The sequence below is a fragment of the Otolemur garnettii genome, unplaced genomic scaffold (genome assembly GCF_000181295.1).
Source record: "Otolemur garnettii isolate 467f Iridium unplaced genomic scaffold, OtoGar3 scaffold00245, whole genome shotgun sequence".
NCBI lineage: Eukaryota > Metazoa > Chordata > Mammalia > Primates > Galagidae > Otolemur > Otolemur garnettii.
Window position 1 is genome coordinate 518824 of NW_003852640.1, and position 12629 is coordinate 531452.

At 59.9% G+C, this 12629-nt stretch overlaps 3 protein-coding genes across 9 annotated transcripts; 2 read left to right on the forward strand and 1 right to left on the reverse strand.

Annotated features, from left to right (window-relative positions):
- Window positions 1-3742: 3742 nt before the first annotated feature.
- On the reverse strand, window positions 3743-6039 carry SLC52A2 (solute carrier family 52 member 2). Its single transcript, XM_003802343.3, has 5 exons — window positions 5837-6039; window positions 5452-5689; window positions 4465-5338; window positions 4248-4371; window positions 3743-4159 (listed from the first exon to the last, which is right to left on the reverse strand). Exons 2-5 carry the CDS (start codon window positions 5579-5581, stop codon window positions 3947-3949), a joined length of 1341 nt encoding a protein of 446 aa, XP_003802391.1. The 5' UTR covers window positions 5582-5689; window positions 5837-6039; the 3' UTR covers window positions 3743-3946.
- A 280-nt stretch (window positions 6040-6319) lies between these two features.
- On the forward strand, window positions 6320-9420 carry FBXL6 (F-box and leucine rich repeat protein 6). Of its 7 annotated transcripts, none has more exons than XM_023508402.1 (9): window positions 6320-6754; window positions 7070-7228; window positions 7403-7466; window positions 7748-7879; window positions 7953-8060; window positions 8147-8260; window positions 8310-8559; window positions 8647-8893; window positions 9166-9417. In XM_023508402.1, the coding sequence occupies exons 1-9, from the start codon at window positions 6342-6344 to the stop codon at window positions 9314-9316; spliced, it is 1638 nt and encodes a 545-aa protein (XP_023364170.1). In that variant the 5' UTR covers window positions 6320-6341; the 3' UTR covers window positions 9317-9417. The 7 variants fall into 7 exon arrangements, with proteins under 7 accessions (XP_023364170.1, XP_003802380.1, XP_023364169.1 ...); XM_003802332.3 differs by having other exon boundaries at window positions 8328-8559; XM_023508401.1 differs by having other exon boundaries at window positions 8310-8893; window positions 9166-9420.
- A 571-nt stretch (window positions 9421-9991) lies between these two features.
- TMEM249 (transmembrane protein 249) lies at window positions 9992-11603 on the forward strand (the record flags this gene model as incomplete). The annotated part of the gene is made up of 5 exons (XM_012813028.2): window positions 9992-10157; window positions 10439-10533; window positions 10679-10874; window positions 11007-11092; window positions 11322-11603. Coding segments are annotated over 5 exons (732 nt in total), but the record flags the coding sequence as incomplete, so codon positions are not given.
- Between the last annotated feature and the right edge of the window lie 1026 nt (window positions 11604-12629).

Genomic DNA, 12629 nt, shown 5'->3' on the forward strand with positions numbered 1-12629 from the left:
GCCATTTTTTTTTTGGTTGCAGCCGTCATTGTTGTTTGGCGGGCCCGAGCTGGGGATTCGAACCCGCCACCTTAGTTGTATGTGGCTGGCGCCTTAGCCGCTTGAGCCACAGGCGCCGAGCCCTTATTTAAAGTTTTAAATGTTCTTCACATGCCAGTTCACCCCCAACACACCCGTTTCCTTGGACTTCCCAGCTACGCTGGCTTACCCCACTCCTTGCTTATTTTAGCAGATGCAAGTTGGGCTCTGTCTGTGACAGCCCAAAGTGGTGAAGCCCAGGCCCTCTCTTATCCGCTCCTTGACACACTGGGGACAGCTCAGCCCCTGGACATGCCCCATTGGCCTTTCCTCACTGAGAGGAGAGTTAACTATTCCCTCAGCAGCTCCCTGTTTCTACCCCATGGCCCGTCCCTCTCCTGGCCCTCCCCTCCAGGTGCTGAGCAGGATTCTTCCCTGACCTGTTCCCAGGGCACCTGACCCTGGATGAGCACCTGGAGCCCTGCAAAGAGAGAAGCAGTAGCAGCAGCACCTTCCATAGCTGTGCCACCAAATGAAGCCCTCAGGGTGGGCTCTTAAGGGAAGTCAAGGGCACACTTGCCAACTTGGCCTCCACCAGGCCTGAGGATCACCATGCTGAGTGTGGACACTCCTCTGGCCAGGCCCACCCTTTCAACCAGGTGGCTTCCTGCCCAAGGTGTTATCATGGGGCCTGGCTGCAGAACCCTCAGCATGGACAGCACATTTCTTTATTTTTTGAATTAAAAGTCACTGTCTTCTTCCCCACCCTGCCCACTAAGCCAGCAGGCAGCCAAAGTCAGCCATCAGTCTTGGCAGTGTACTGGAACCAAAGGGCCTGGGCTGGTCAGATTGGGCGGTGGCTTGGTCTTCAGTTCTTGCGAGTTATCACCAGAGCTGGTGCTGAAGCAAATTGCTGGGACTTGAGTGGGGGCTCGAAGGCTAGAAAATTCAGGAGATTGGAGGAGTCAAGGCCCAGGGTAGGGGCTAGGTACTGGCATAATTGGAGATAAGAATCTCAAGGCCTGGGGATGATCTGGGACTGAGTTACCAGGTGACTGAGAAAGCAGGCTGGGCAGACTGGGAAGACTAGGGGTCCTGAGGCTGCAAATTCACAGGAGAGGGATGACTCCAGGATACTATCAGGACCCTGCCTCTCTACCTCAGCTCTGCTCGCCTGGGTGCCTTCGTTCTCAGGTGGGCTCCCTGAGTACTTGAGTAGTCTTTACAGTCCTTGAAACCATTTACGCCCCTGGGACAAATGTCATGGTGTTCTCTAATTTATGTATTGCACAGGCTGGCTAGAACTAGCACCATGGCTGGAGGCTTGGCCACACGCCCAGCCCCAGGATAGTCAGGACTGGGCAGCGGGTGCAGCACAGGTCAGGCCAGTTCTTACCTTAAAGTAGCCCAGTGAGGGTGCTAACCAAATTCCTCAGAAGGGGTGTGTTGCCAGAGGCCCTTAAAGGACCATTTCCTCACGGCCCCACAGCAGGCAATATGGTCTTTGAGCAGACCCAAATCAAGAGACATGACTGTCCCTTCACCCAGGCGTCATTTCAGCTGCATCAGAACCCAGACCTGTCTAGGGACTTCCCTAAGAACAGCAGGACTGAAGGAAGGTGGCAGTTCTACCTTTGGTTCCAAAACCAGATAAGCCTTGTCCCGGCACTCAGGGATCAGTCTCAGCCTAGATGGCCCTACACAGGGGAAGGAGGTGGCATGTGGCAGCCATGCTTTGGCTGGCCCTTCTCTGGTTTCAAGGAACCAAAGGGACTTTTCCCTGTTATGGGACAAGGAACAGTGAGCCTTGTGGCTCAGACTTTGCTCCTGCTCAGGAAAACAGGTGCCTAGCCCTGTCTCCACCACCCCTCTAGCTCTGCAGGAACCCCTGAGCAGGGTTGCAAGTCCAGGAGTCTCTGGCCACCTGCTGTCCAGCTAGAGGGGGAAGGTGCTCTGGCTGGGCAAGCCAGCAGGGAGGGCTGTCCTGCCTCCAGAGGGACACTGGGGCTCAGCCATGGGGAATCACAAGTGAGCGACTTTCAAGGACTCAGTCGGCAGCACCTCCCTCCTGTTATTCTGACCCTGTCCGTTTCCTAAGAGGCAGTGGCAGGAAGCCCAGTGAGACTTCAAAGGGCAGTGGTTTCCTCAGACTGCCCACCTCCAGCTTGCCTCTAGGCTGAGGGCCAGCTGCCCCCTTCTCTTCATAAGGTCATGTGTGTCCACAGAGTCAGGCAAAGCCGACCTCCTGCATGTCCCACAATAGGGCATACACTTAGGCACAGTAGAGCTCCAGGTACACCTCTGACCACTGCCCAGTGGGTGGGAGGGAAGACAGGAGTGACTCTACCAGGCCTGAGCATGGAGTGGACAGGGAAGGGCAGGCCTTTGAGGCTGCTGCAGACAGGGCTGAGACCTAGACCAGCTGCCAACTATGACACCTCAGCCACCCTCTCAATTTTCCCACTCACCTAACAACACTGGAGCCTTCTATACCCTACCTGTTAGTCCCCACCCCTGGAGCCCTTCAGGCCTGAATGCCTGAAAGGGGAGCAGCCTTGTCCAGTATCCCTGCCTCCTCAAGGGCCTCACCCCCGCCATGGCCCTCCTGCTCAGGGTGCTTGCCAAACAGGAAGCGGGTTGAGGGGAAGACGACCAGGCCCTTCAAAGGCCCACACGCAGCCCCATCAAGGATGGGAAGCTTCTGAAGTTTAGGAAGGGCATCCGGAGAGCAGAGTGTCAGGAGGTGGAGGCTGGGCAGCAGGCCTAGCAGTCACTCCAACGGACCCCTGTGCAGAGGGGCCAATGTCTGTGAGGATGGGGCCATGGTGCCAGGAAAGCCACACTGACGGACCACAGATCAGTGTCCTGTCAGCCTGAATCCCTGGGGGCCTCTCCTTCCCACATGTCCTGGCCTGGGCACAGCCCCCTCAGCATCCTCCCTTGACCCTTGCCACTCCTGCATGGCTCAGGTGCTCTTTCTCATCTCTCATTCTTTTCCACACAGCTCCATCCCCTATGTAGCCTAAAGACCACCCAGTCCAGGGCAGGCTGTGGTCAGTGCCAAGGTCCTGCTCCCTGAAGATGCCAATAAGCATGGGCCCAGACTGCTCAGGAAGGGGCCACCTGTCAGTGAACAGCCCAGGAGGGAGCAGTTGCTACTCAATCTGCCTGAACAGTGGTCCTGGGGTATCTGGGGTTGAGGATGCAGGAGCTAAACCTAGAGATAGGTAGCTGGGGTGGGGGCATGCTCACAGGCTAAAGGGTTCTAAGATGGCTAGAACCTCATACCCTATCCCTCCCAAGTCCCTCTCATTTAGCCCCTTTTGTGCCTGGAACTTGTACCAAATCTCTGCTGTAAATCCCCTAGCAGATGCTCCCAGAAAGCCAGGGATGGCAGTTACTCCAGATCCCAAGGGTGGATAGGGGGACCTCAGTGTCACAGCCCTCCTGCCTGGCCCTCATGCCCTTGTGATGCTGTGGGACAGACAACCTTTCAGGAAGAGGCCCTGCTGCTTGCTGGCAACCACACTGCCTTTGACCAGCATAGCCATAACGCACGGGGGCTGGAAGCTGGCCTGAACCCATGTTAAAAGCAGTTCCAGGCAGCACTAGAGTCGGGGGGAGGAGGTCTGGGCTGAGAAGGCATGACCCTACAATCTGTGAGATCAGCCTGCCAAGGATTTACCCAAAAGGTACTCACAAACTAACAACTCTCGCTCACTGAGTAAGAGTGTTTTACTGTGTGAATCCCAGTCTGGGGCTCGGCCCCAGCCCCACCCAAGCTCCAGCCTGTTCCTTGTAGAGTCTCCTGAGGAGTGTGCAGGTGTCCTTGAGTGTGCTAGGTGGGGCCACCCTGGCCACAGTCACTCAGTCTGTGGCAGCCTCGAGGTGAAGACAGAAGTGGAGTGAGGGTCCCTCCTGCCCAGGCTCAGGGGCCACAGGGGTCCTCACAGTCCTTTCCGCTGCGGAACACGTGGTAGATGCTAGTAGGAGGGAACATGGCAACAGCACCAAACAGGGAGCCCACCTGGATGGCCACACCAGCTGCCAGCAATGCTGGCTGGCCCCCACTGTGCAGCAGAGAGCTAATTGCCACCTTCACATAGGAGAACGTGCCCAGACACAGTACCCATGACAGCACCTGTGAGGAGACACAGCAGCAAGTTGAGTGTGAAATGCCCCTGCTCCAGAGCAAACCCATGCCACCTTCACATCTTAGCTGTGCTCACCACAAGGATTACCCCTGCAGAGGTGCCCACCAGGGGCGGGCAGGGGCTCAGGATCGCCAGCGTCATCAAGTAGGCTCCAAACAGTATGCCCAACAAAGAGAGACTGCTTAACCCGGCCAGAGACCTGCCAGAGGTGAGCAGGTTCAAGGCTGGCTGTGCTAGGACTTGGCCCCCACCTGAGTTCCACCCACCAAGGAGTTTGGGATCCCTTGCATACCTGCACAGTACGCCCATGGCTAGGAAGCAGGCAAGGGGGTTGGAGGCACTACCCAGAACCACAGCTAGGTGGTAAGCCAGGCGCCCATAGGGCAAAGAAGAAAAGCTCTGGATTGCAGGCAGCACGCCATTGGTCAGTGCATTGGTAATGGCCAGTAGGCCCAGCATACAGGCACTGCGGGCCGAGAGTAGCCGACAGGCTTCAGGGTCTGGGCTAGAGGTGGCGCTAGCCACCTGGCTTGGTGACTCCTGCAACAATGAGGCTTCTTTCTCCTCTTCTTCCTCCACTCCTGAGGCTCCCACCTGCAGGCCAGGCCTTGGGCCTCCTGTGGGTACAGATGTTGGTGATGGCAATAGCAGCAAGAGACCCTGGAAAGCAGCAGCTGAAGTAACCAGAAGGGCAGAAAGTGCCCAGAAAAAGGTGCTGGCAGAAAAATGCTCAGGGACATTGAGGGGGGGACCAGGAGTGCTGTTGGTAGGGGCTGCTGAGCACTCGAGGCGGCCCACACCCTGCACAAGGGCCAGCACACAGGGCAGCAGGGCACTGAGGCCCTGACCCAGGAAGAAAGATCGTAAGAAAGGAGGTGGCATGCGGCTCAGGAAGGGCAGGAAAGTGACATTAGAGGCGCAACAGGCCAGAGCCAACACTAAGGCCAGTGCTAGGAAGGCCACAGAGTGGAGCTGCCCTGCCACTGTGGCCTTGTGGTGCCACAGAGAGGCCAGCAGGGCTGTGGCCACCACACTCAGCACCTGCACCACCTGGATGGGGGCCCGCTCGCCCTTGCTCAGGGCCAGCCGCCTCCATAGGGTAACCACCAGCAGACCCAGGTTCCCCAGCGCCACACACACAGAGAGGTAGGCGGGGAGGCTCCAACCTGCAGAGAAGGGGAAACCGGTCAGGGGTGGGATCCTAAGAGAGACAAAGAGCAGGTGCAGCCCACTTTCCTGGGCGCGCCTGCCCAGCTGCCCTGCACCTCCTCTCACTCACCCTCTGGAAGGTCTTTTACCACCACAGGCAGCTCTACCCAGATCCCGTTGACAGCAGCCCAGGAGCCCATGCCAAAGAGGGCCACCAGCACGTGGGTAAGCATCAAACGGCCCAGCGTGGGGGCTGCCATTAGCCCACGGCTGGGCCCTCCAGGAAGGGGCAGAGATCACAGCCAGCTCTTTCCCCACCTAGGTCCAGAGACGCTTCGGCTCTTCTGGTTTAAGGGAACCAGTCAGGCCTGCAGAACGGATGGGAGTCGAAAACAGTCAGACTGCCAAGAACAGGGGACCCGGGTGGTGATGGGTGGGGGGAGCGCTGGCGGGGCGGGGCTGGAGGCGGGACCTGGCTGAAACTACAGAGCAGCACGGGCCGTCAGAGTACGTACCAAGACGCGGGAACGGCGGCAGGGGGAGTGGCAGGAAGCCTGTCCAAGCCGCTGCGGACCCCGGTGAGGGAGCTGATCCCCCTCCACAGAGAACTAGGACTCAGAGTTGCCCAAACCACCACCCTCACACCAAAACAGACCCCGGGACAGGGCGCCACTCAGGTGCCGCGCAAGCTAGGGCTTTTGCGGCAGCCTGGGCTGCAAAGCCCAGTCGGACTCGGGACGGGAACCCGCACCCGGCGCGCTCACCGACCGGGTGAGCCAGGGAGCCGTTCCCGCCTGGCGCCCGCAGGCCTGGACCCCAACTCAAGCTCTGGGCCTCCTCCGGGTTGCAGCCCGCGGGCCCGCCCCCCACGTGGCTCAGACCGGAAACTCCGCCCCGGAAGGCGGGTGCTGGCACCTTGGGCGCTAAGTAGACCAAAGGGGCAGGGAGAGGGTTGTCCGGACCGCCTCTTCCGCATCAGGCGGGGAGGGGTTGTCCGGCCGCGGTGTAGTGTAGGCTGCCATGGCTGCCCCGGCCACCCGGCATCCCCGGCGCAGGGCCCGGACCGCGCCGCTGGCCGGGACGCTGGCCCGCTCGGCAGAGGACTGGTGGTGGGATCGTCTAGCGCCGAGCGACTCCGGGTACCACCTGCTGCAGGCGGACAGCATGTTGCTGGTGCTGCCCGGCCCAAGTCCCGCCCGCGCCCGCGTCCGCTTCCGCGCGCAAAGGCGCGCCCTCCGCCGAACTCAGCGACAGCGGCCCGTGGGCCCCAGTGCTGCAGCGGCAAAGCCCAAGGCCACGCCGCGGCCTGAAACAGCGTCCACGCCCCAGCAGGAGCCCGACGCTGGCTGGGGAGACCGCGTTCCCTTGGAAATCCTGGTGCAGATTTTCGGGCTGTTGGTGGCGGCTGAAGGACCCGTACCGTTCCTGGGCAGGTATAACTGCACCCACAACCCTGGGCCTGTCTAGCCAGCGGTTTGGACCACAAGTGGTCTGAGCTTGTGGCTGGGGTGGGGGCAGAGGGCGAGTGAGTCCAAGCGCGCATACTTGGGGTGCTCAGACGTCCGTCCGAGAGCAGAGCACTTAGGTGACCCGGCTGGAGCCCCGAGAGCCGGGCTTTGAGCTGAGGTGTCCACCGCGCTGTGAGTTGAGGGGCAGGTACCCCCGACTTAGGGACCACGTAGTGGTGGTAGTCTGTAGGGGCATCACCCAGGGAAGGCCCGGGGCCGTCAGCAGAGCTGTCCTCCCAGGGCTGCGCGGGTGTGCCGCCGCTGGCAGGAGGCCGCCTCCCACCCTGCGCTCTGGCACACCGTGACCCTGTCGCCCCCGCTGGCTGGCCGCCCTGCCAAGGGTGGGATCAAGGCGGAGAAGAAGCTCCTTTCTTCCCTGGAGTGGCTTATGCCCAATCGGTGAGGGGTTTCCTCTTTTCTTTATCCCCTGGCTCCACCTATATGGTGTGTGGCAAGCCCTAGGCCCCTTCTGTCTTACTGCACCAAGCTGTTGGGTGGGGAGGACTCTAAAAGGAGGGGCAGACTTCTAGAGACAGAAGATACTAGTGCAGCTCTGCCTGTGCTGTCGGCCAGGTTCTCACAGCTCCAGAGGCTGACTCTTATCCACTGGAAGTCCCAGATACACCATGTTTTTAAGGTGAGAGCTCCAGGCTGCCTTGCACACCAGCCATGACATTTTGGGGTTGTCTTATACTCTAGGAAGTAGGTCAAGCACCTTGGGGACCCAATGCTATCCCTTGAGGACGCCTGCCTGCCTTTCCTGTTGTCTGCTCCAGCAAGGGTGTGCTAGAGGTGGGGCACCCAGGTGGGCCTGGTGTGAGCAGAATGGAGGTCATAGCTGAGGCAGTAAAGTGGGGTGGCCCTAACTACCAGTTTCTCTGTGGACTCCAACTCTGGTTGGCCTTCTGTCTTCCCAAGCTGGTAGGTGAGTCCTGTCCTCGGCTCACTTTTCTCAAGCTTTCAGACTGCCATGGTGTGACCACTGATGCACTGGTCATGCTAGCCAAAGCCTGCCATCAGCTCCACAGCCTGGACCTGCAACACTCCATGGTGAGCCCTATGTCCTAAGGGGCCCTGAAAAACTTTGGACTGAGGTGACAGGTTTCTTGTGCTGGGTTCTCAGGTGGAGTCCACAGCTGTGGTGAGCTTTTTGGAGGAGGCAGGGCCCCGAATGCGCAAGCTGTGGCTAACCTATAGTTCCCAGACCACAGCCATCTTGGGTGCACTGCTGGTAAGCTGGTGATGGTGGGGGGCAGAGCCAAATGCTGAGCTGAGAAGTAGGGGGACCCTGACCCTATGTTCTCCCCACCTCTGCAGAGCAGTTGCTGCCCTCAGCTCCAGGTTCTGGAGGTGAGCACTGGCATCAACCGTAATAGCACTCCCCTCCAGCTGCCTGTGGAGGCTCTGCAGAGAGGCTGCCCACAGTTGCAGGTATCTGATGCCCCACCCCTCCACCTGCAACCCCTCTTCCTGTCTGCAGCCTGGGCTTCACCCCCAGGTGCTGCGGCTGCTGAACCTCGTGTGGCTGCCCAAGCCTTCTGGGCGAGGGGTGGCTCGTGGACCAGGCTTCCCCCGCCTTGAGGAGCTCTGCCTGGCCAGCTTTGCCTGCAACTTTGTGAGCAATGAGGTCCTGGGCCGCCTGCTCCATGGCTCCCCCAACCTGCGACTGCTGGATCTTCGAGGCTGTGCACGCATCACACCTGCTGGCCTACGTGATCTCCCGTGTCAGGGTCAGCTGTGCCTGGGCATTGGCTGGGCAGGTGAGATGTGGGGCCTATTGACTACCTTGCTCTTCACGACCCCTCCTCTCACCTCAGAGTTGGAGCAACTTCACCTGGGCTTGTATGGCGTGTCAGACCGGCTGACTCTAGCCAAGGAGGGCAGTCCCCTGCTGACCCAGAAGTGGTACCGCACTCTGCGGGAACTGGACTTGAGTGGCCAGGGATTCAGCGAGAAGGACCTGGAGCAGGCCCTCGCTGCCTTCTCAGGCACCCCTGGGGGCTCACACCCGGCTCTGTGCTCCCTTAACCTCAGGGGTACCCGGGTTACACCCAGCACCATCAGGTCAGCACCTCCTCCCTGGTTCCTTGGCACCAGTATACTTGCCTCCCTGTGCAGCAGAGCCCCAGAAGTGCTGTCCTGCCTGGCTGTGGCTTCCCGGGGTCTAAGAGAGGCATGCATACCCTCTTTGGCCTTGGGGACCCTGAGGGTATGGGCTTGGCCTCCATGGCTATGGGTGGCAGAGCCAGGTGTAAAGCCTAGCCTGGCCCAGCCCTTTCTGGGGCCTGGGTCTTCTGGGCAGTGGATCAGCTCCCTGGCCTGCTCTGCCCCCACAGCTCTGTGGTCAGCAGCTGCCCAGGCCTGCTGTACCTCAACCTGGAGTCCTGCCGCTGCCTTCCTAGGGGCCTGAAGCGGGTCTACCGGGGCCTGAAGGAAGTCCAGAGGTGTCTGGAGCAGCTGCTCACCACCCCTTCCTCCCCCCACTAGGCAGTTACCAACCCTAGAGGCCCCAGCCAGCCAGCACCGTCCTGTATGCTTCCCCAGTTTTGAATATTTGAGCATTTTGTTACAATAAAACGTTTTTGTAACTCTGTGTGGTTACTGGGATAGGGTTGAGGAACAGAAGTCATAGCTGATGATGGAGCTACTTGGAGGTTGCAGCTGGCCCAGAGCCTGTGTGTTGTGGGGGTAGGGTGGCCCCCAGCGAGTTCTTGAGCCTGCTCTGGCTGCCTTTGGCCTGCTCACTGCCGGGCTTGAGTCTTAGGCTGAGGGTGTGTGTCCTACCCACAGTACACTGAGACTGTAGTTTAGGTAGACCTAGGGTGACCAGCCTATTACCTTCAGGTGAAGACTAAACTAGGCTGTGCAGGGTGTCTCCAGTGGGGCAGAATTTGGCCCAGGGGAAGCACACGTCTACCACTGGTCCTTCCCCTGGGACTTCCCAAAGAAATGGTCAACAGAGCAGCCCCTTCTAGAACCCGCCGCCCGGAACTTCTAGAACCCGTGGGCGGCGCAGCCTGGACCACTGCCTGGCTTCACTGCCCTATCGCCTGCGACCTTTTACTCCTTCCTGAACCGCAGCCCTGGAGAATCTGGTCTCCCAGGTAGGAGCGTGACTGGGGACAGTGACTGGTAGCCTCGGGACAGCCGCCAGGTTGATGGCATCTGCCTGCCCAGGTCCCTAAGGGCCGGGCTAGCGGCCTGCCCACAGCCTCCGGCGGCAAGCGTTTCCAACTCTGGGCCCTGGGACTCTTCTGCACCGAGCGCCACCTAGCCAGGCGCCTCAGGAGCAACAGCTTCTACCCGTTCACGCAGCAGCAGCCGGACGGTGCGCGTGGGGCGGGGCGGTATTTGGGCGGGACTCGAGGAGGTGCCCGGAGACCCGAATGGGGCGGGGCCAGATGGGCAGGGCACTGGTACAAACCATAATAGCACTGGGCGGACCCTGGGCGGGGCCGACCAGTGCCCTTAGGGGCTCAGATGTAGTGGGCGGATGTCACTGCTTCCCCGAGCCCTAAGCCGGTGGGCTCTTCCCGGCGGAGCTCTGGCACCGCCACCCCGGCTACGGGCAGGGTCCGCAGAGCTCACGCCGCCGCGCGCCGCCCCCAGTCTTCGTCCTCGAGTACTACCTGGACACGCTGTGGAAAGGGGCTCTGCTCTTCGTGGTTTGCGTGGTCCTGGTCAGCTTCAGCTCCCTAAGACAGGTTGGAGGTCCTGAGCCCTACCCCACTGCCTTCCTCCCCGAGGACGGGACCGGAAGCTTGGCTTCCGCTCCTGAAGCACCTCTTCCCTACCCCGAGCACCCCGCCTCTGGCTGGAGCTGCTCAGATGGTCCCGTGGCACCCGCAGGTGCAGAAGCAGGAGACTTGGGGCTTTCTCGCGTACGGTGTGGGCGTGGGCCTGTGGCTCATCGTCTCGTCGCTGCCGCGGCGCCGCCTGGTGCTGAACCACACGCGTGGCGTGTACCACTTCTCCATCCAGGGCCGGACCGTGTGTCAGGGCCCCATGCACCTGGTCTACGTGCGCCTGGCTCTCAGCTCCGACGGTGACCCTGGGGACAGGCGGGCTGGGGGAGGGTATGCAAAGGAGAGGAAGGCTGGTGGGGTGCGGGGAGGGGTGGACAGGGTCTCTGTCCGAGCCCCGGAGGCCCTCAACTGAGTCCGCTGCCCCTTACCAGCCTACGGAAGATGCTTCTTCCAACTGGTCCTTGGTGGCCACAAACTGGAGCCGCTGGTGCTGGTGCAGCTGTCGGAGCGCTACGAGGTGAGTCCTGCCACAGGCACTGCCCCTCCTGAGGACAAAATGACGCCAACCACTGTTTAATTTCTTTGGAGGGGGCTTTTTCCGCATGAAAAGGGTAAACAGGAAGCGGTCCTCTGTGCCGAGAGGCAGCAGATAGGAAGCCCACCGGACTATCTGCAGGGCATGCAGGCGGCGGGTTAAGGGGAGAGCCCGAGTCCAGGCCAGAGCTGACCCACTCTGGCTCCCATAGCAAATGGAATACCTGGGCCGTCACATCGCTCGGAAACTCAACCTTAACTACTTCGATTACTTGGCCACATCCTACCGACATGTGGTCCGCCACTGGCCGCTGGGGGCCGCCTTTAGCCCAGGCCTCGTTAGGCGCAAGACCCAGGCATACGGCAGGCCCAGCCTCTCTGATTCCGACCTGGAGGTGTGACTCTGAGGGCCTCTGCTCCACCTCTTCCTCGCCTCCAGGACTGTGTTCTTTGGTGCATTAGGGCACAGGGAATGCGAGGCCCACCCTCTGTCCTTCCCCTCAATAAAGCTGTCTCAGCTTCCAGACCTGGTCCTTCTGGGGAGCAAAGACACTCTGGATCCAAGGGCTTTGGGCTAGCTCGCACTGCCTGAGGCCTCAGGGAGCCTGCTTCTTCTAGCCAAAGGAGCAGACCCCAGACTGGAGTGGAGCAGGGTGGTGTGTGGGCAGGGTGATGAGAGGTAGAGCCCATTACCACATGAGCTCAGGACTTGCTGCCTTTCCTGGCCAGCAGCAATTAACTAGTCCAACATGACCTCAGAGGTGCTGGCCAATGAGTGGAATTCAGGAGTCCAAATCTGATATGGCTGGTCTGGGTCAGGTGCCTATTCCTAGTCCACCTAGCAGTGGGATGGGGGTAGGGGAAAGCCAGAGAATAAGCCCTGTGTCTGGGGTACATCTCAGAGTAAATGCTCTCCCAGAGTTGCTGCTGCATTCCTCCCAGGCCAGGGCACAAGGCCTCCAGGGAGGATACACTGTGGTGACCATGGCACTTGGCTCTACATGCCTGCTGGGGCCCAGTCCTATATTCCCTTGTGCAGCAGGACACCCCCCCGCCCTGCTCCCCAGCTGCTCTAACTGCAGCACCTAAGGTTGCCTGGGTTCTGAGGATGTGAAAGCTGGGGGTTCTGGGAGGAGCAGTGCCTGGCACTGTCCATCTGGCTCTCCTGGCCAGCATGCTTCAGGCATTGTGTCAACTAAGTGTCCCTAGAGCCAGGAGTGGTTACATAATATTCAAGGGTCCATGACAAATAAAAATTCAGACCCCTTTTTATAAATTATTAAGAAGCTGAACACAGCATCATGAACCTGTAGTCCCAGCTACTTGGGAGGCTGAAGCTGGAGGATCATTTGAGGCCATCCTAGACAGATTGTGAGATTCTGTCTATAAAAACTAAAAACTGGCTCGGCGCCTGTGGCTCAAGCGGCTGGGGCGCCAACCACGTACACCTAAGGTGGCGGGTTCGAATCCCCAGCCCGGGCCCGCCAAACAACAATGATGGCTGCAACCAAAAAATGGCC